At 41.8% G+C, this 22044-nt stretch overlaps 1 protein-coding gene across 1 annotated transcript in view; it reads right to left on the reverse strand.

Moving 5' to 3' along the window:
• Positions 1-22044, reverse strand: part of GLDC (glycine decarboxylase) — an 85604-nt gene that overhangs the window by 50624 nt on the left and 12936 nt on the right. The window contains exons 3-8 of the mRNA XM_004457381.5: positions 20498-20633; positions 9185-9349; positions 5245-5322; positions 4163-4310; positions 3665-3861; positions 1711-1807 (exon numbers count right to left, since the gene is read on the reverse strand). Coding sequence (XP_004457438.1) covers positions 1711-1807; positions 3665-3861; positions 4163-4310; positions 5245-5322; positions 9185-9349; positions 20498-20633 — 821 coding nt within the window. The remainder of the gene's footprint in view (positions 1-1710; positions 1808-3664; positions 3862-4162; positions 4311-5244; positions 5323-9184; positions 9350-20497; positions 20634-22044) is intronic.

The following is a 22044-nucleotide window of genomic DNA, read 5'->3' on the forward strand; positions in this document are numbered from 1 at the left end:
ACCTTGTACAATCCAAGTGATACATGCACTGGAGGAAATAAAGAAGTTGGAACATAAACTTTCCTTCATTGCAGGCAGCCCAAGTTCACCTGGAAAAGGAATTTCAAACACTGAAGCAGAAAACTGAGGCCTTACCACACTTCTGGAAGAACGCAAGCAGAAAGGGCAGGAGAGGAGCACGGAGCCGCACAGGAAGGAACAGCACACAAGCAGAGGTTTCGACAAGTGGAGGTGAATGACAGTCAGTAAAGGCCTCTATAAAGAACATTTTGGTTTGGGGTGATGAAAGGTTTAAGTGATGGATGTTGGTGACAGTAACACCACATTGTGACTATAACTGATATCACTGAATTGCACACTTGAGAGTGGTTAAAATGGGAAATTTTGAGTTGTATGTACATTACTACAATAAAATTGAAAGACAATAAAAAGATTGATTTGCTATTTGCAGAGGAAAAGCCCCTGACAACCAGCTCCTTCCTGTGATAACGGAAGAGCTCTTCTTAAAAAGCAGCAGATACCTTTCCGCAGCAAAAAAAAAAACAATACAAGAAAACTAACTTAGAACTCCTTAAAACCAACTACAAGAAGGCATGTTGTCCACTGCTCCTCAGGAGCGACAGTCTACAACTTGAGCCCAGGAGCCGAGAGGGAGGAGCACGTACCCTGCATTTGAGGGGTCTGGGCGATCCCTCTCTCATCTCCAACCCTTAACGGAAGAAATGCATCAAGACAGATCCTGTGCTCAGAAGAGGTCCTCCACCTGATCCTAGGGGTTGGCTCAGAAAACGCTGCTCCCTCTAATCTGATCTGGGGCAATTTTCAGGATGACCAGGAATCCAGAGAGCTCCTTCCCTTTTATCCCATGAGCCTCAGTAACTCCTATCATAAGCAATCACCAGTAAGAGCACACACCACCCCCACCACCAGATGTCTATCAAGACGGCCTGCAAGCACAGGAGCCCCAGGCACCCTCATCTTGCCTTCCTCATCCCGTTCCTGCAGGGCCTCCACTTACGAGAAGGTGCCCCAACCTCCACCCACAATGAACCTGCCCATGGCCAAGAATGCTAGAAGCTGACCCCCACTTTTGAAATGTATACCGTTTTAAATATATGGAAAAAATAATTAAAGAGTGGAGAACAAATATGGTTATGATTCCACTTATATGAGATATCTAGAATAAACAAATTCAGAGACAGAAAGTAGATTAGCGCTTACCAGAGGATGGGGAGAGGGAATGAGAGTTGTGACTGAATGGCCATGGAGTTTATGTTTAGAGTGATGCAAGGTTTTGGAAATAAATAATGGTGATGGTTGTATACCACTGCGAATGTAATTAATGCCACTGAATTACACCTGGAAACGGTTGTAGTGGGAAATTTGACATTATAAATATTTTACCACTGTAAAAAAAAATTGCCTCTGTCTTTTAGCTGAGCTTAGCTTAAGATCTAAAACTGTGATTTCAGAGAAAATATGACTAAATGTCCTTTTTTTTCCTTTCTTATATATTAAAACACTGATGCCAATGAAACAGGTTGTTTTTGGTTGTGACAAGACCATAGCACTTCTCTACCAATAAGGTCTGGTCATTTCTGGTGGGCACACTGCTCAACAGGTGGTGAATAAAACAAATGAGTCAATGAATGAGTAGCTCATTTCCATGGCTTGCAAGGCACTCAGTGGTCAAGCTAGGTATTGAGTTACCTGAGCTGTACAGATGTTGCTGGTAGCCTTGTCTCTCCGAATGTGTTGCTCCCTGGTTTGAAGAGCAAGACGATACACTTCTTTCCCAGTGGCATCTCTGGGGCAAGAATAAAGCATCCAGTTAGCACAGGTAACAGGAGTTGTCTTATATATGCTTCTTCATTCCCAACCAGAAGTGAATTCAGCAAATTCGTTTGTGGTGCAATTTCCAAACCTTCCTCTTCTAAACAGGACTACTAATTGTTAGTTTATACTTCAAGAATTTGAGATAACAAAATATAAACAATAAGGCTTGGAAATGAAAGGAAATTACCCAGCTAAATAAAATGATTGATGGTGACTAAGGAGTAAATTCCACTCTGAACTTCTTAGCAGACATGGAAAAAGGGAAATACCTGGCCAAGGTAACAGGATTTCTGTACTGGACTTCTAAAGCAACTGTATAGTTCTTCTTCTTTTTTTTTTTTAAGGATGTTGGTAATCTTACCACTTGTCTCTAACATAAAAATTTCCCCTTTCTAATACAATTAAAAATCGTGGAGAGGGAGCAGATGCAGCTCAAGGAGTTAAGCACCTGCTTCCCACATAGGAAGTCTCAGGTTTTGTCCCCTGTGCCTCCTAAAAATGAAAAAACAAACACAAGCAAATAAACAAAAAACCAACCCAGGGGAGCTGATGTGCCTCAGTGGTTAGGTACCTGTGTCCCACATGAGGTCCCAGATTCAATCCCTGGCCCTGTTAACTCAGAAAAAACAAACAAACAGGGAAGCGGACTTGGCCCGATGGATAGGGCGTCCGCCTACCACATGGGAGGTCCGCAGTTGAAACCCCAGGCCTCCTTGACCTGTGTGGAGCTAGCCCATGCACAGTGCTGATGCATGCAAAGAGTGCCATACCACGCAGGGGTGTCCCCAAGTAGGGGAGCCCCACGCGCAAGGAGTGCGCCCCGTAAGGAGAGCCATCCAGCACGAAAGAAAGTGCAGCCTGCCCAGGAATGGCGCTGCACACATGGAGAGCTGACACAACAAGATGATGCAACAAAAAGAAACAGATTCCCAGTGCCACTGATAAGGATAGAAGCAGTCACAGAAGAACACACAGCAAATGGACACAGAGAGCAGACAACTGGGGGGGAGGGATAAATAAATAAATAATTTTTTAAAAAATCATGTAGAAACAAAGACTCAGAAGTTTTTTCCCTTTATTTCATCAAGCTCTGGGGTCCACTTTTCAGAAATGTAAGATATTCAATATAAAAATTAACATACAAGTATAATTACAATAATTAATACACTAAGTTTTTTTAATTAGAAAGCCCTCTGTGTGACCTTGTGTAGTAAAGGATATCAATGAAAGACCCGAATGCAAGAGTACTTGAAGAAAGTTATTCTTACTTTAAAAAGCAAAGAGTCTGCTATTGTTATATGACAAGTTGAGAGCCTTTCACAAATTCACATCATTCACTAAATCAGAGTATTCACTTATGTTGACAGCCTAACTATAATAAAAGTCTCAAAAATCATGCTAAATTTTCCCCAAAGTAATCAAGGCATTCTCAAAATTAGTAATCTGAGAAGCTTCAAAGAGAAGCACTCAGGAAAATACATTTGAAAAGTGGACGTGCTTTGCAATTCCTTATTGCTCTTATCTTTACATGAATGAGTGACCTGGTAATACTTTGGAGAAAAAAAAGTAGTTAAATGCAAAACACACCTAAAATATTAAGATTTTTCAGGGTTTTCTTTCACCACACAAATAAATTCAATTATTTGACTTCAATACTAATAAGTTGTAAATTTGAGAAGAGGTACTAGTTCATACCCCAAACAGATTCTTTCCTCTGAATCATTTCCTTAATTGGCCAAACCTGGCCCAGGCCAATTCTGAGAAATCAATAACCTTTGAGCTCATGAAACTCTGTAACCACAGTAAGAGAGAAACCTAAGGTACTTACCTTGTTACCCCGACCATTCTTCCAGGCATCATTCTCACCAAGCTGTCCCGGACAGCAAAAAAGGCTGCATGTGGTCCCCCATAGCCCAGTGGCACCCCAAATCTCTGTGAGCTGCCCAAGGCGATGTCTACCCCAAATTCTCCAGGAGGCTTCAGGATACACAGAGCTAAAAGGTCAGTAGCACAACAGGCCAGGCTCTAAACGTCAAGGAAGGGAGAAAATGGACAATAGTTATTTTTTCCTGAAAGCAGTAGGCAAGTAAAGGCAGCCTGGAGGAGCTGATTCACATTCTGTGGACTTCATTTACTATTCACTCAGTCCACAAATATTTATTGAGTATTTACCATGTGCCAAGAAGCAGTGAACCTAAAGAAAGGAGGTAGGAAGGAGAGTTTTACCATTCCACGTGACAGAGGAAAGGAAATTAAAATGTACACACACCCAGTTTTGAAGTTGGGACACACCTCTTTGGGTCCCCATGAGGGGAGGTTTTCCTACCCCAGCCTGATGGGCTCTCTCCACGAGTTCCGTAAAGTCCTCCACTTTCCCCTCTGTGTCTGGATACTGGAATAGCACTCCACTAACATCTTTTCCACTGAAGTCCATTTCATGGGGTAACTTCAGCTCAATGAGGACTCCATTATATCTGGAGAGACAGAAGAGAAAGAACAATCATACTTTCCATTTACAAGGGAAAATCAAATTACCTAGTTTCTTTTCAGTAACACAGCATTCCTGGATGTCCCCTCGATTTAATGGCCAAGTATGGGGGCCATTCGGTGGTGAAGGTCCTTCACCCCAACTCAAGTGCATCCAACAGCTCAACCTGTTTCTCTTTTCCAACCCTAACCACTGTTCCACCCCTTTTCCTGTTAGAACTGCTCCTAAAAGAGATTTAGGGCTATAGAACCAATAGCTGAAGCAACAGAGGCACCGCCACTTCCATTTTTGATCAGTCTGAGGTGACTAGAAAGCCAACGGTAATACAAGGAGGTAGACTGTCCACAGATTCCAAAAATCACCTAATCCCAGTTTTATGTGAGAAAACCCCTTCTGAAGATGTAGTGGTATAGAAGGAGGCTTTTACAAAGGGGAAAGCATAAAACAAACAAAAATAAAACGGAATCGCCTTAGTGTCGATTGCGCTGTATTTGTTTTATCCAATTACAGCACTACATCACACTACACCTAGATATGGTGTGGATTCCCTGTAAACTATGTTTGCAGGGAATACACACAGAATCCTAACAGTTGGGCGACAGTTTCATTTTTTTCCTGTTTTCTGAAGCACTGTTGATATTTTTAATTAATTTTTTACAAAAAGAAACAAAAGGCAACATGATAACTTACTATGTATGAAGCAAAGGCAAATAAAGCTGCTATGTTTTTCACCTCAATTCTGACAATTCCCATAAGAGCACAAGATCCCAAGAAGAAAGGAGGAGGGTAACTTTGTATTAAAAGTGAAACTCAACAATCCCAAATAAAACATGTTCACCTCCAATCAGTGAGAAAAAGAGAAACAGCAGAGATAAGCATGTCATTACCCATGAGTTCAAAACACAAATGAAAACAATTACTTGGCTCGAGTCTGCACCACAGCTATTGTCTGCGGGTGGCAACGTGGGTCAACAAAAAATTTCCTCCTCTTGTTGTGTCTGTTGAAAACAAAATTCACATTCAAACAGGAACAAAAAAGTAATCAGAGACTTTTAAGAATACAAAGCAAAGCTGCTACCTACGGAAAGTCTTAGCATAGTCTAAAAAATACTGAGCCATTAATGACTAATGGTATTTACTGACTGGAATTCCCCTTAAATCCTATTTCCCTTCAAATCCCATTTAGCAAAAGCAGACTTAACATGGTTTGAAATTTAATACACTAGAAGGAAAAAGAAAAAAAAAAAAGAGGTAGGTTAAGTGCAAATGAAAATAAAACTTTTAACTTTTCTAATAAAAGCATCTTAGAATTCTATTGCCAAAGGAGCATTTGGAGAATATCTGAACTAAATATTCTCATTCAACAGAAGAGGGAAAGACAACAAAATGTTGGGGCTCACATGGGGGTATAAAAATAGCAGAGTTGGGTGTGAAACCAAGTCCTGGGAGTCCTCTTTCTACCAGTCCATGGCTTGGGCAAACAAAATTGATGGGGATGGGAAGTGAATGTGGCTCAAGTGATGGCTCGTCCTGGCTACCATATAGGAGAGGTCCAGGATTCAATTCCCAGGGCCTCTAGTGAAGGCAAGCTGGCCTGTATGGCAAGCTAGACCATGCAGAGCTGGCTCGTGCAGAGCGCTCGCCTGTGCAGGAGTGCTGGTGTGAACCGAGAGCTGGCACAGCAAGATGACACACACAACAAAAAGAAACGCAGGGGAGAGACAATAAAAGACATAGCAGACCAGTTTGCTGAGGTGGTGCAAGAGATTGAGCACCTCTCTCCCACCCTGGAAGGTCCTAGGGATCAGTTCCCAGTGCTGCCTAAAAAGAAGACAAGCAGACAAAGAAGAACACACAGCAAATGGACACAGAGAGCAGACAGTGAGTGCAAAACAATGGGTGGCGGGGGGGGGGGGGATACAATAAATAAATAAATCTTTTTAAAAATTTGATGGGGACACACAACAGTTTGTATATTATGAGCACATCTGGGTGAAAAAGAGAAGGGGTGAGAGGTGAAAGCAAATATACTGTGCTACACATTTAATATTCCAGAAAGATATACAACCAACAGTTAACAGTGGTTTTCTCCAGGAAATGGGATTTGGGAACAGCAGGTTTTACTTTTCACTGTATCCTTCTCTTACTGTTTGAATTTTTTCCCAATGGGAACAGGTATTACTTATACAATAGAAATAATTTAATAGTAAATAGAGTTGGGAATTTACAACAGATTAAATATCCTTTTCACAATGCTCTTCACAATTTGAATCTAAATAAACCTGGAAAAAAGAGCTACCTAAGCCTAAATGATGTAAGATGGAGACAAAAAATGCCACTACTTCTTTAAAAATTGCTAAAGAAAAAGACAGTTTTAAAAATGCAGTTTTCCTAATAAAGTAGAATTCCACTACTATTAAACTATCACAGTTTATCATAATGGAGTTTCCATAGAAATTAGGGTTTTGTTTTTATTTTAACCTGTCTACACAAAAGGCCAGATAACCAGCATTCCTATAAGTTGTTCAGGCTGTTTTTCAAGGTTAAAGCAAAAAGAAGGCAGAAAGGAATGAGAATTAAGAGAGACGAAGCAAATCAAGCATTTGCGGAAAGAGAGATGAAGCAAATCAAGCATTTGCGGAGTGTGAGTAACAGTAAACCCGGAACCATCAGGTGGAAAGCCCTCAGCTTCTGCAAGTGTGAGCAGAAAGCTTCTACTTGGAAAAGGAGGAGGGGTTAATGGGAGAGAAGTGAAAATGTGGGAACAAGGAAGAGAGAGATGAACGGGAGTGAAATGCTGAGAAGAAGAGCTGGAGGGGTGGGTGGAGGCATTCATGCCTGCTGTCCACCCACCACCAAAGGTGGAGCCTGAACTGGCCCCCAGTGCTGCTGAGGAAGCAGGAGAGCCAGCGACTGGACTGGAACTTCAGGACTGCACACCTGACCCACAAGCCCGGGGCTCGCCCTTCAAGTCTGTGGATGCCAGGAAAGAGTCTTATGTGGGCACAGACGGAACAGAGGCACAGACATGCACTGTGAATGTGGGCAGACTTCCCAAACAGATGACCATCTATCTACCAGGAATGTAAGCTCAAGTGTACTCACAAGGCAACGAATTAGGGAAGACGAGGAACTGGAGAGCAACTGTTAACCACATACCATGACCCAGTAATTCTAAATTCAATCTAAAGTTTTGACCAAGATTTATTATAAGGTTGGATGTAAAGTATTATTAATACCAATTTAAAAGTGGGGACAAACTAAATGTGTAATACTAGGAATGAGGTTAAATTATGGTACTTCCATAATACTATGTATCCATTAAAGTCATATTCTAGAAAGCTGACTAAAGAAATGGGATATGTTTGCTATAAGTTTTTAAACAGGAAAAGAAAACTGGTTGTGATGGTTAGGCTATTTTGTCAACTTGGCCAGGTAATTGTGCTCAGTTGTTTGATCAAGCAAGCACTGGGCTAACTATAATGCAAGGGCATCTATGGATTTTAGCCACCATTGACTTTATTGCAGTGGTAAATCATATATAGCTGGTTAGAATTACATCAGTCAGGGAGACTGCCATCAGCAATGAGTAATGCTTAACCCAATCAGTTGAACCCCTTAAAAGGGGAAGAGATTTCAGCATTGAGAGAGAATTTCCCAACTCATCTTTGGACAGCCAACATCTCCCAGAACTCGTCAAGAATCTTCACTGGACTTTCATCAGAGCTCCTGGTTGCAGCCTGCCTGCAGAGTCTGGACTTGTGCATCCCCACAATCTGCATGAGAGACTCTGATAAATCTTACTTTGGACAGATATCCCTTGTTGATTCTGTTTCCCTTGAGAATACACTGGCTATACAAAAAAAATTTATGGGTAGCAGACTTGGCCCAGTGGTTAGGGCGTCCGCCAACCACATGGGAGGCCCGCGGTTCAAACCCCGGGCCTCCTTGACCCGTGTGGAGCTGGCCCATGCACACTGCTGATGCACACAAGGAGTGCCCTGCCACGCAGGGGTGTCCCCCGCGTAGGGGAGCCCCACGCGCAATGAGTGCGCCCCACAGGGAGAGCTGCCCAGCACGAAAGAAAGTGTAGCCTGCCCAGGAATGACGCCACACACACGGAGAGCTGACACAAGATAATGCAACAAGAAGAAACATAGATTTCCATGCCACTGACAACAACAGAAGCGGACAAAGAAGATGCAGCAAAATAGACACAGAGAACAGACAACCGGGGCGGAGGGGAAGGGTAGAGAAATAAATAAATAAATCTTTTTTTAAAAAAATTTATGTATTACAGTACAGATTGCTAATTTCCACCCAATATCCATTCCCCACTTCACTCTTAGTAACAGGGTCCCAGTATGTAGGAGGCACCAATGTACCCATTTTTAAAAACTGTATTTCTCCAGGTCACTTGCAGGAAGGGGTTGCCAATGAAATATAAGTGGAAGTTGTTGAATGGAGGCTTCCAAAAAACTCTCTAAATGGTGCTTATCTAACAAGAGGCTTCCCTTTCTCTTCTTCCGCGATGCAGAAGTCATGGCTGGAGCTGCAACAGCCAGACTGTGACCATAAGGATGAAAGACTCACACTAAAGAGAGCAGAAAAAGAGGGGCATTGGTCCTTGATAATATCTTGGAGTTGCTATGACAGCCCAGGACTTAACGTTACTTTTGGACTAAACACTATGTAAGAGAAAATGAAATGTGTTTCTGACTTAATTTTTAAAAACAAACAGATCTCCTGTTACCAGCAGCTAAACAAATGCATCTCATGCATACAAATGTATGCATGTGTGTGTGTGCCACTGGACACTAAGTGCAAACAGCAGGCTAGAGACTGGAGGAGGTCCCTCACCTGAAGCACAACTGCATCGCCTCTGCAGCGGCGGTGGCCTCGTCTAGCAGGGATGCGTTGGCTGTGTCCAGGCCTGTGATGTCGCACACCATTGTTTGGTAGTTGAGTAAACTCTCCAGCCTCCCCTGGGACACCTCTGCCTGGTATGGAGTATACTGTGTGATCCTGTGAGGGAAACAAAAAGCCCGGTGTTCAAACTGTGACTCTGCTACTCAGAAAAGCTCACCACTTATCTTCATTTTAGAAAACAGTACCTGAAATGTAAATTTGTCTCTCTTGATAACAACTCAGTAAGCTTCCTCTTTGGCCTTTGTAAGGAAGCTCAGAATTAAATCATGGTAACAATATTAACCTTTGTTTAGAATAAACAGTACTTTTCTATCCCTCTATATTATTTTAAATAGTGTTTCTATTTCAATCCTCTTGTTGTATATATGTGCTTTACCATGTAACCTGCCTCTCAAAATCCACCTGAGCATACCAATGGTATTAGAAACAGAAATCTTAATTCCTATTATCTTTATTCTAGCTGAAAGCTCACCTTATCCAAAGTCAACTATACAAAAGCCACCAAGAATTTAATTTAATATCTAATCGCAAAACATTTGCTTTTTTTGGAGGGGTGGGGGTGGTCTTATTAACCAGAAGTTCTTTGTGCTCCCAAGAAGTTAACAGAGACCTATTTAAGAATTCTCACTATCCAGGTACTAAGAATCTATGGAAAATAACTCCAGAGCTACCAAAATTCAGTGGCTCAAATGGGCAGATGAGAAGGCAGCATAGACACGGGTTCTAATCTTACTGCCTTAGGTTATTAGCCAGGAATGTGGCTTTTGCTACTTAGTTCCTTTACGTTTTTTCCATTCCATCATTTGGTCATTTATCCCGAAAGTGTTTACTGAGTGCCTACCAAGCGCCAAGAACTATTCGAGGCTTTGGTGACATAAGTCCCTGATCCCAAGGAGAATATATTGTAGTAAGGAATAAGAGACAATAAGTAATTTCCAAGTGACAAACATGTTAAAGAAATTTGGTGACTGGAAGAGGGTGACTGATAACTTGTGAGATTGTAAACTTCTCATCAAAACTCCATTCACTCCGACAACTACCAAAGTGGTTCAGATTTAGGAAGAGCTTTATATCTCTAATTGTTCATACTTCTAAGCCAGAAAAGTTTAGGGGGAAAGTTTTGGGTTATTTTCCTTCATTTCTTGCAAACCCTTTTCCTTTCTCTTTTGCTTCTGAAAATGATCACCCTCAGATATTTCCCTCCATCTTTCTTGTGTGTATGTGTGTTTTATTTTTGGAAGGCTTTGAAATCAAGTATAACATCAATGTCTTTCTTACCTTTGGGGGATTGGGAGGTGGGGGAGGGGGACGCTTGACTCGCCAAGTAGCACAATGCCAAGACTTTGAAATAATTTCCTGAAACTTTTAATGGGATAACAGTGTGTGTGTGCACAGCAGAGTAAGTTTTTGCTTCAAGCAACCCCTTGAAGAGCCTGGCTTAGCAACTGTAAATTGGGTGGCCAAATTCTAAGTGGGTGGTGACCTGGAATGAATCAAGCTCACAATTCACGGTGTAGGCAAGTACAAAGGGAAGCTGAGCAGAAATGGGGTTATACAAAAGGCGTAGCCAGAGGGCAGTTAGGCCATTCTGAACTCAGGCCAGACACAACTTTCACACACTGCCTGCTACCATCAAGACACACGGCACTACCCTTGCCATATGCTTAGTTTGCCTGGCTAACAAGAAACTTCCATTTTACTCAGAATCATTTTTTGGCCTATAGATAAACATACAAACTTACATATAAACACACACATATAAGATAGCCATCTGATAAATGGACAAGAGTCAGTGTATCCATAAAGATACACAGAATATACAACAGGAAGAAAGAAAGCCATGCTCCAAAGAATACTAAATAACAAGTGATAGTTAGGCTACACGCATTTAATACTATACATTCATTGAAGATGATGCTGTAAAAGAATATTTCCTGGCAGAAAAGATTTTCATGCTGTATTAATTTAAAAAGTAAAATATAAATTGCTATGATCATTGGGGGAGTGGATGTAGCTCAGTGGTTGAGTGCCTGCCTGTCATGTACAAGGTTCCAGGTTCAATCCTGGGTTCCTCCTACTAAAAACAAAACACCAAATGCAATGAATGTCTCATGATGATGGAGGAGATTGTTGTTATGGGGGGAGGAATGGAATGAGGGGGATGGAGGGTATATGGGGAACTCCTATTTATTAACATAATATTGAAAAAATAAAGGAAAAATGAATAAATAAATAAATAAAAAGAAACCCACCCTGGACCCAGGGATTCAAAGAGGTTGAAATTGAATGGCTAAGTGGTGCTCTGTCGTGGTCCCTAGGGGAGCAGCGATAGTCTCCCAGGTACAGCGGCGGGGACCGGGAGGGAGTGAGGGTTCAACAGTGAGCCCCTGATGCTAATGACTATGCTTGTGAGCTGATAAACCTAAAATAAGAACAAGGCCTAGAGCAACATTGTGCCTGGGAATTTCCTCCTGTCAGCCTTCATGTTACTCAAATGTGGCCAGTCTCGAAGCCAAACTCAGCATGTAAATGCAATGCCTTCCCTCCAGCGTGGGACATGACACCCGGGGATGAGCCTCCCTGGCAACGAGGGACCACTATCAAATACCAACTGATGATGCAATTGGAAAAGGACCTTATATGGAAGGTTCAATGCGGATCAGCAGAATATCCATGTCTACATAAAATAACATGACTTTAAAATGCTGTTTGACCTAAAGTAAGGGGGAAATGGAAAGGAGAAATGAGTTTATATGGCTACGAGTTTCTAAAAAAGAGTCTGGAGGCTGGCAGAAGGATTGCCCTCATGCACAACTGAGCAGAGTCAGAGAGACAGATAAAGCAGATACAACCCCCAGATATTGGTTCCTATGAAGGCTAAAGAGACCCATGAGAGTTATGGTCATGGCCGATGGGGTTTACTACCAGGGCAGATGGCCCCTCTCTGGAAATGGTGTTTATGTGTGATGAATCTGGACTCAGATGGGATCTCCCTTCATAAGACTTTCATACTAATCTGCTGGAGGTGCAGTTAACGTTGGGGTTTAAGATATAGTTAGGGGATTTGAATCTCTGGACTGATAATGTGATAGCCAGGTCCTGAGCCTCAACAGACTCCAGCACCTACAATCTGATTTATTGGACTTACCACACTCAGCTAAGATGGAGTTGAAGAAGGACAATCACCACACCATGGAGCCTAGAGTGATTACAACTGAAAATGGGAGGATGGCAGCCAGCATCCATGTGGAATCTGAGCCTCCTCTTGACATAGAGGTGCAATGGACACAACCAATCCAATGTCCACATAGAAGAGGTGGCATTGGATTGGGAAAAGTGGACATGGTGGACGATGGGTATGGGGAAGGGCAGGAAGAGATGAGAGGTGGGGGCGTATTTGGGACGTGGAGCTGCCCTGGATGGTGCCTCGGGGGTGATCACCGGACATCGTGGATCCTCACAGGGCCCACTGGATGGAATGGAGGAGAGTATGGGCCATGATGTGGACCATTGTCTATGAGGTGCAGAGGTGCCCAAAGATGTACTTACCAAATCCAATGGATGTGTCATGATGATGGGAACGAGTGTTGTTGGGGGGGGGAGAGGGGGGGTGGGGGGGTGGGGTTGAATGGGACCTCACATATATATTTTTAATGTAATATTATTACAAAGTCAATAAAAAATAAAAAAAATAAAAAAAAATAAAAATAAAAATAAAACATAAAAAAAAAAAAAAGAAATTGAATGGCTGGAAAACAATCTTACAAGCAAACAATAATAAAAAAGGGCAGGAGTAGCTATACTAATATAGACAAAAAAGACTTTAAATGCAAAACTATTGTGAGAGGAAAAGACAGACACTATATATTACTAAAAGGCGTAATCTTTCAAGAAGAACAATCATAAACATCTATGCATCTATGCACTTAACCAAAGCACATAAAAATATAGGAGACAAACACTAAAAAAACTAAGTAGAGAAATAGATGCCTCTGTAATTAGAGTGGGTGAGTTTTTCTACATCATTCATCATTAAACAAAACATCTTGACAGAGAATCAATAAAGAAACAGACTGTATAAAAAAAAAAAAAACAGGGAGGGAAGCAGACTTGGCCCAATGGATAGGAAGTCCGCCTACCACATGGGAGGTCTGCAGTTCAAACCCCGGGCCTCCTTGACCCGTGTGGAGCTGGCCCATGAGCAGTGCTGACGCACGCAAGGAGTGCCCTGCCACACAGGGGTGTCCTCCACGTAGGGGAGCCCCAGGCGCAAGGAGGGCACCCCATAAGGAGAGCTGCCCAGCATGAAAGACAGTTCAACCTGCCCAGAAATGGTGCCGCACACGTGGAGAGCTGACACAAAAAGATGACGCAACAAAAAGAAACACAGATTCCCCGTGCTGCTGATAAGGATAGAAGAGGTCACAGAAGAACACACAGCGAATGGACAGAGAGAGCAGATAACTGAGGGGGGGGGGGGGTAAATAAATAAATAAATCTTTAAAAAAAAAAAAAAACAGGGAAGCAGATGTGACTCAAGTGATTGGTCCACCACATGGGAGGTCCACCACATGGGAGGTCCATGTTTCGATCCCAGGGCCTCCTGGTAAAGGCAAGCTGGCTCATGTGGCAAGCTGGCCTGAGCAGACAGCTGGCCTGAGCAGAGAGCTGGTCCATGTGGCAAGCTGGCCTGAGTGGAGAGCTGGTGCAGCAAGATTACTCAACAAAAAGAAACACAGAGGAGAGACAATAAGAGATGCAGCAGACCAGGGAGCTGAGGTGGCACAAGAGATTGAGCACCCCTCACCTACTCCGGAAGGTCCCAGGATCGGTTCCTGGTGCTGCCGAAAGAGAAGACAAGCAGACACGGAAGAACACACTGTGAATGGACATAGAGAGAAGACAATGGGGGCAGGGGAATAAAAAAATAAATAAGTAATATTTTAAAAAACAAACGAAACTATGGGAGCAGATGTGACTTAAAGCAGCTGAATTCCTGCCTCCCACATGGGGGTGGGGGGGGGGGGTAGGGAGGGTCCCAGGTTCAGTTCCTGGTGTCTCCTAAATTTAAAAAAATTTAAAAAAACAGACAACGAACGGATAACAAGAAAAAAAAGGCAACCAACAAACAAAAAACTATGATCACAGTTTTGTAGATTTATAAAAGACAAATAAGTAAGCCAAATTGCTAACAGTGGTTTTCTCTGGGTGGTGAAATAAACAGTAATTTTTATTTTATGTTCTAAATGTTCGAGACATTAGCCTTCCATTTATTCACCATCTTTTTGTGTCAAGTACAAATTTACTACTTTTTGTTCTGATTATGTTGTACACCTTCATTATGAGAAGGTGGAAAATTCAAATAACTATTTCAGGTAACTACCAAGAAAATAAAATCACCCATGGTCTCAATACTAACATCTCAGTACATTATTTTTGGTCTCTTTCTATAACATAATCATATTTGCATTTGAAAGTGGAATTATACTGTATGCAGTGTTGTATCCTGACACTTTTTTTTCCATTAACATTATTCCATACACAATTTCTAAGAACTTTCAAAAATATAGTCTTAATTGTTACATGGCATTAAATCATTTTGTTTTTTTTTTTTAAAGATTTATTTATTTCTCCCCTCCCCACCCCCTGCAGTTGTTTTGCACTTGCCACCTGCTCTCTGTGTGTTCTTCTGTGTCTGTTTATCTTCTCTTTAGGTGACACTGGGAACCAATCCTAGGACCTTCCAAGGTAGAACGAGGCACTCAATCTCTTATGCCACCTCAGCTCCCTGGTCTGCTGCATCTCTTATTGTTTCTCTTCTGTGTCTCTTTTTGTTGCATCATCTTGCTGAGTAAGCTTTCTGCACGGGCCAGCACTCCAGTACGGGCCAGCACTCTGTGTGGACCAGCTCTCTGCTCGGGCTAGCTGACAGCGCAGGCCAGCTTGCCTTTCACCAGGACGTCCTGGAAATCGAACCCTGGACTTCCCATGTGGTAGATGGAAACCAATCGCTTGAGCCACATCTGCTTTCCTAAGTTATTTTGTTTTAACACAATTTATTTAAGTCTCCTCAATTTGAATATTAATTTGGTTTCAAAAATTATAAGCAGCATAACAATAAACATCCTTATGTTTCTTATGTCCTTTGGATGAATTCCTAGAAATGGAATTTTAAATCATAGGACATATGAGAATCTTAAGGCTCTCAATGCATACTGCCATGTTGCTCTCTAGAAAAATCATATCAGTTTATATTCCCTCAAGCAGTATAGTGATTCAGGGGTTTCTCTGCATCTTCAGTGATACTATAATAAGTATCAAGAAACCCTAGGTTTCCATTTTAATTCTTTAACTTCCTACTTACGACCCAGCACAAGAAACAGAATCTCTACGCAATCTACTTTTCTTGGCTTTGGATGGCCATAACATCACCTACTTCAGATATTTTCTTAATACTCAAATCAGATCAAGGTACATAAAGCATTTTGAACATGATAAAGTACTACACAAATGTTGACTGCTAGTCAAGTAAATAAAATGAAGAGAACAGTCACAAACTGTGGCTCTCAAAATCCCTAACTTTTGGAGAGTTATTATAGGTGTGTATGTGTCTGTATGTGCTTTTTTTTTTTTTAATAATGGCTGATACTTTTTTTTTTTAATTTTCTTCGTTTTTTTTTTTTTTAAGACTTTTTATATTATTTATTTATTTAATTCCCCTCCCCTCCCCCGGTTGTCTGTTTTCTATGTCTTTTTGCTGCGTCTTGTTTCTTTGTCCGCTTCTGTTGTCGTCAGCAGCACGGGAAGTGTGGGCAGCGCCATTCCTCGGCAGGCTGCTCCCTCCTTCGCGCTGGGCGGCTCTCCTCCTTATGGGTGCACTCCTTGCGCGTGGGGCTCCCCTACACGGGGGACACCCCTGTGTGGCAGGGCACTCCTTGCGCGCATCAGCACTGAGCATGGGCCAGCTCCACACGGGTCAAGGAGGCCCGGGGCTTGAACCGTGGGCCTCCCATGTGGTAGACGGACGCCCTAACCACTGGGCCAAAGTCCGTTTCCCTGTATGTGCTTTTAAGACTCAGTATACAATCAATGTTTGTTCTCTGGTTTGGTGTTTAAAAAAATGTTTTAAGTAAACATGCGTAGACTTCCCCACAAAGGATTTACTCATAGTTCTATTCAGATAGTAGTAGGTATTTCTACTTAGAAACTTTCTCCCCCGACAAATTCACCATATCCCATGTAAGCTTCACATTCCCTGTTCTTCCCCCAACCTGCCCTCCAAACAAATATCTCCTCCTGAACATTCTCACTCCTCCACAGGTGCCACTATTTCACCAAGTCAAGGTAGAACTTCAGATTTTTTTAACCCCAAATAATGATAGATTCCCATTAGTCTTCTGTCCAATGTCCTATACCCACCCCTCCTTTTTTGTTGCCTTATTGGCCAAGTACAGTGCTTAAAAGCAGGAATGAATATTTGTGATAACCCTACTCAAATGCCTCAGGTGGCTCCCTACTGCCTACAGGATAAAGCCCCAAACGTCGCACCGCAGTCCTTCATACCTGAGACCGTGCTCTTCCTTCTATCACAGACTCTGGGATTTAATATTCCCCTCGCCCCATGCTCAGCCTTCCTTTTTGTTCAACCTTTTCATAAGTCCAAGCCTAGGCTAATGCTAATTAGCACTGCTAAAAATGGACAGCTTTACAACGGTTTCTTTCTAAAGATGCCAAATATATGATCCCACCTCTTTTCCTTGTAGGTTTCTTTTATGGTTTACAGGTCTTTTATCCTACTAAAACAGACATTAATGCTCTTAACAATGACCTATTAAAGGACTCTTAGCTGGGGACAGTAAATAAACACTTACTTTAGGAGAAAAATGCGATCTAAGGGTCTGCCACCAGACCTACAAGGTTTTGTTGCCTCAATTAGGTAAAACATAGTGATTAAGAAAATGAGTCCATGATCTACAATTCCTACATTACTTTACAACCATTTAACTCAATTGGCCTCTGTTTCTAGATGTATTTTAATATTTAAAATATATATCTGGGGAAGCGGCTGTGGCTCAATTAGTTGGGCTCCCTTCTACCATAGGGGGCCCTGGGTTTGCATCCCGGGGCTCCCTTGGGAAGGCAGGCTCGCCCGCATGCTGCGGAGAGCCGACTCAGCAAGGTAACACAACAAAAAGGGAAACCAGCAAAAAACGCAGATGAGTGCAGTGATGGACAGAGCGCAGACAAAAAGCAAGCCGTAAAGGGAAAGGGGAAATAAATTTAAAAATACGGACACAGAAGAACATACAGTGAATGGACACAGAGAGCAGACAGCACACAAAAAACTGCAAGGGGGGCATTTAAAAAAATATATATACATACATGCATATAAATCTGCACAACCAGAAGGCATTTATTTTGGTTCAAGTAGAATGTTTGATATACTCTACATGGCATTAATATTTATTCCAGAATAATCAGTATTCACTATAATTTTGGCCATGACTCTTTTGGGCATCAGGAAAGAGGAAGGTAGTGGGGGCTTTGCAGTAAGACAAATATTCAATTTTATACTAAAATTACACAAAACAGAAACAGCCAAAAAGAAAATGTCAATGTTCTGAAACTAGTCATTCATGTTATCAGCAGCCAAAAATGTGGAAGAACAAATCTCATAAAATAAACTCTAGACCTGATGTAAATTTTGTTTTAAGAGCCCAAATGTTTGTGTTCTTTGGAGGCCATGTTTTCAATTTATTTTCACCTCACGTCACCGGAACTTGTTGGTCCCGTCTCTATGGAAACCATTCAGGAGGGTGATATTGTAGGGTTTACCCACCCACATGTGCACATCCCATCCTATCAGCAATAGAGAGGTATAAGAGCACCCTCTGGTTCAGATCAGCTTCTGGAGAATGGGAAGGAAACTATTTAAAATGCACTCCCCAGAGAAAACAGGGGCTGAAAAGCAAATAACACTGTCTCCCTCTCAAAACGCTGGCTACTCCTAGAACAAATTAACGCATCCACTCACAGCGAGGAAGCAATATGGTGAATATTCTGTTATGGCCCAAGAGTGAAGACTCTGGCCAGGATTCAGACGGCTGGCCAGCTGCAGCCCATTCATTCATGTATTTTGAGGCTTATTTTTTAAGAGGGAAGAGAGACAAGCCCTTTGTTATTGAAATCAAACTTGGTGCTACCCTTCAAACTTTTACCAATACCACAGTGGAAAAGAAGCCCTTGGCAACACATCCACTCACTCCAAAAAGCAGAAAAACTAGTTATTTGATAGTTAGGCTTCCCTGTTCTTTTATTACTATAGGAGCAGAGCATACTGAAACTAAAAGCTCTGCACAGGGATGGCAATGCATGGGTGACTATGCCAACAGATCTGGCTTCTATAACAATGTGGCACTAATAACTGCATCTAGGGCAAAGTACTCTCACTAACTGCGACGTTGTGTGCACTTATGGAAAAACTGACAAAAGAGGCACAGTGTTCAGTAGTTTTTGGTTCAGCGCTTTGGGGCATGTATTTATAAATTTCAAGAGTTCCTGTGGAGCCAATTCAATGATTTATTATTTAGGCTACTAGAGTCAATTTTTTCATATATATGCTAACCTGACAGATACCTTGTTACAAATACCTTTGAATCACATAGATGTTCACATTATTCTGCCCTCACATCATGATGGTCTTACTAGAAATTAAAGTAAAATGACTCTTACAGAAAAGCGGATGTGGCTTAAGCAGTTGGGTGCCCACCTACCACATGGGAGGTCCCGGGTTTGGTTCCCAGTGCCTCCTAGAGAAGATGAGCAAGACAGCAAACTGACCCGAAGAGCTGGCGCAGTGAGATGATGCAACAAGGATACACAAAGAGGAAACACAATGAGGGACACAACAAAGCCAGGAGTGGAGGTGGCACAGTGATTGAGCACCTCTCTCCCACATGGGAGGTCCTGGGATCAGTTCCCAGTGCCTCCTAAAGAGAAGACAAGCAAACACAGAGAGCAGACGGCAAGCACAAACAATGGGGGAGGGGGGGAAATCTTAAAAAAAAAAAGACCTCTTACACTAACTGAAAAAAAAAATCACCTAAGAATTACCATCACCTCCCCAAGCTTGCTCTGTTTCTATTCTGGAAATAATAAGCACACACATATATACTCAAATAAGACTTCTTCCTTGAAATTAAGACATCAGTTAAAATAAAAGTAGCAATTCCAAGATGTTGGTGTGTATAATGACACTGACCAGGAAAGGAGAGAAAGAAAGGCCTGGTATCCCCGTCTTCCCTCCTCTATAGTTAGACGTTATTTCCCAAGGGACAGAAGAAGCAGATGCCCTGACGCCTTTGCAGCCCTGGCCTCCAGCTGTCAAGAAACGTCCATGCTGTTTCCTTGTTTAGTCTTGGAGAATGAACTTCTGTTTGACTCTTTATATTATCCAGCAAACAGCAAAATAGTGTGGAGGAGGGCTGAGAGTTTTTCCTCAAGTACAGAAGAAACACTTCCAGTTTTGGTCAATCACTGGAGACTGGAGTGGGCATAGGACACAGGACAGACACACAGACAGACACACACACACCCTTAGTAGGAATGACTTACCTGATTGGTGAGGTGAGATCAGAACAAGTGACTGAGAATGTGCAGCTCAGTCCCCTTCCAGATGCTCTTTTACCTTTTTTTAGAAGAACCTGTTTACAGAATACCTCTTTCTCTATAAAATGTTAGATAATAAAAAGCTCATATTTTTTATTTCCATTTCTGATTGCCTATATTTTTTCTCAGGTGGTGTGAAACGAGAATATGGAAGAGAGGCATGATTAACTATCAACCATAAAATCCCAACAGAAGTCACAGATCGAGATTCTCTCTCACACCCAAACACTGGTTCGCCAAGTAAGCTCAGACACGGCCTAAAAAGTCAGTGTCCCCATGAAGTCCTGCTTACAAACATAGCAGAGAAATTAAGTCTGAGAGAGGGAGAGATCACCAGCATCCAAAACGTAGAGCTCTAGAAGATTTCATGGGAATAAAAATAGAAGAAACTTCTATTTCCTCTATATTTGAGCAAGGGAATTTCCCAAGCCAGGGAAAGCCAGGTAGATTCCTGGAGGTGAGAGGCCTGCGGGAGCAATCCGTGAGCAAGTTCTGAGACTCCATGGAGAAAGCGGGGTGGAAGTGCAGGTATCATGCAATCTCACTACCCTTGTTCTTTAACCAAGAAATACATACCATCCCGAATTCTCCAGTAAGTTCCGCATAATTGTCTGTGGCACTGAACAGTTGTAATAGCCCATGCCAATATATGATCTCCAGATCTGGTTTTTGCTGGAAATAGCACGCAGAGTCGAAAGGATTTCATTTTCACCTGATGTGGGAAAGAGAAATGTTACTGAATAAAAACATCTCAGTGTGAGCTCCACCTATAGTTTAAAACCTGGTTTTGTTTGAATGTTTCTGTGAGGGAAACAGCTGTACAGAAAATAAAACAATCATCCAACCAGCCAATACTAAGTATATGGAATTCTGAAGAATCCCAAAACAGCATTCGATTTCTCCTCAAGGTTGGTTCCACATAATATGGGGGGGGGGGGGGGGGGGGAACGGACTCTTTTCTGGCTCTTTTCCAAGTTTCTTCTGTTTCCTTTACTTAGTTTCTGCTCTATTTTATTCTAAATAAAAATTGTCTCACTAAGTAAAATGTGCCATCCTCCCCCCTCGCTTAAATTACCTTATACTCTCCTAGAAGAGGCAAAGTTTCACAGTCTTAAAAGACATTACTTACATTTTCTCTAAAATGCTCTACTGACTCAGACACTTCTTCCTTTGTATCCCTAAAAGGGCTGCTTATAAAAAGCCCATCACCCAACAACTGTAATAAAAGACCCCAGTGCAGTTTTAATCAGCATTCCTATTAAAGCACTTAGGTCATTAAGAATAACAGAAGTTTCTGAATGCAGGTGAGACTCTATGTTAGATTCATTCTATAACAAAGTAATAATAGCATCTAACATTAATGGAGCGCTTACTCTTGGCCAGGAACTGCACCGCAGGCTTGGAGCAGACCACGTGCCCAAGGCCACATGGCTTTACCCAGGCTGTCTAACTCCACAGCCCACACTTTCAACTTCAGACCTGCTTGCACAGCACTTACACTGAAGGGTCCTTTGCCCTTTGGCAGAGAGAGAGAGAAATGCTACTAGAATTTAGCTGGGATTTAGCTACTTAGGCAAATATCTATACAAACTGTTTTGGCTCCTTTAAGATAATAGGAACTCAGTCTCTTAAATCTTAGGATTGACTTACTAGTCACCATAGCAGAGAAAATCAAGATATAGCAAAATCTAAGACAACAAGCTGGCTAGAAAGATGCTCCACGTTCTTTTAATTCTACCAAACTCTATATGAATATTAATTTCCTTAATCCTTCCTTATCCTCAATGAAACCATTTTCACCAACCTGCCCCATTGTCAGACCCCCACAAACTCACTCCATAATTTTCACAGGAAATAAAGTTATAAGATGTGTCATTTTGCCAGGCTATTTTAAGGAAACAGAGGACAGTTTTTTTGTTTAAAACTTTTTTTTTAACTTTTTTTAAAAAAAGTGGTAACATATTTCCCATTTTAACCAATTTTAAGTATACTGTTCAGTGATATTAGTTACATTCACAATGTTATGCTACCATCATCACCAGCCATTACCAAAACTTTTCCATCACTCCAAAAGGAGCAATTTTATAACTATCAGTTTCATGAGTAAATATAATCCAGGTTAT

This window comes from Dasypus novemcinctus, chromosome 8 (genome assembly GCF_030445035.2).
Source record: "Dasypus novemcinctus isolate mDasNov1 chromosome 8, mDasNov1.1.hap2, whole genome shotgun sequence".
Taxonomy (NCBI): Eukaryota; Metazoa; Chordata; class Mammalia; order Cingulata; family Dasypodidae; genus Dasypus; species Dasypus novemcinctus.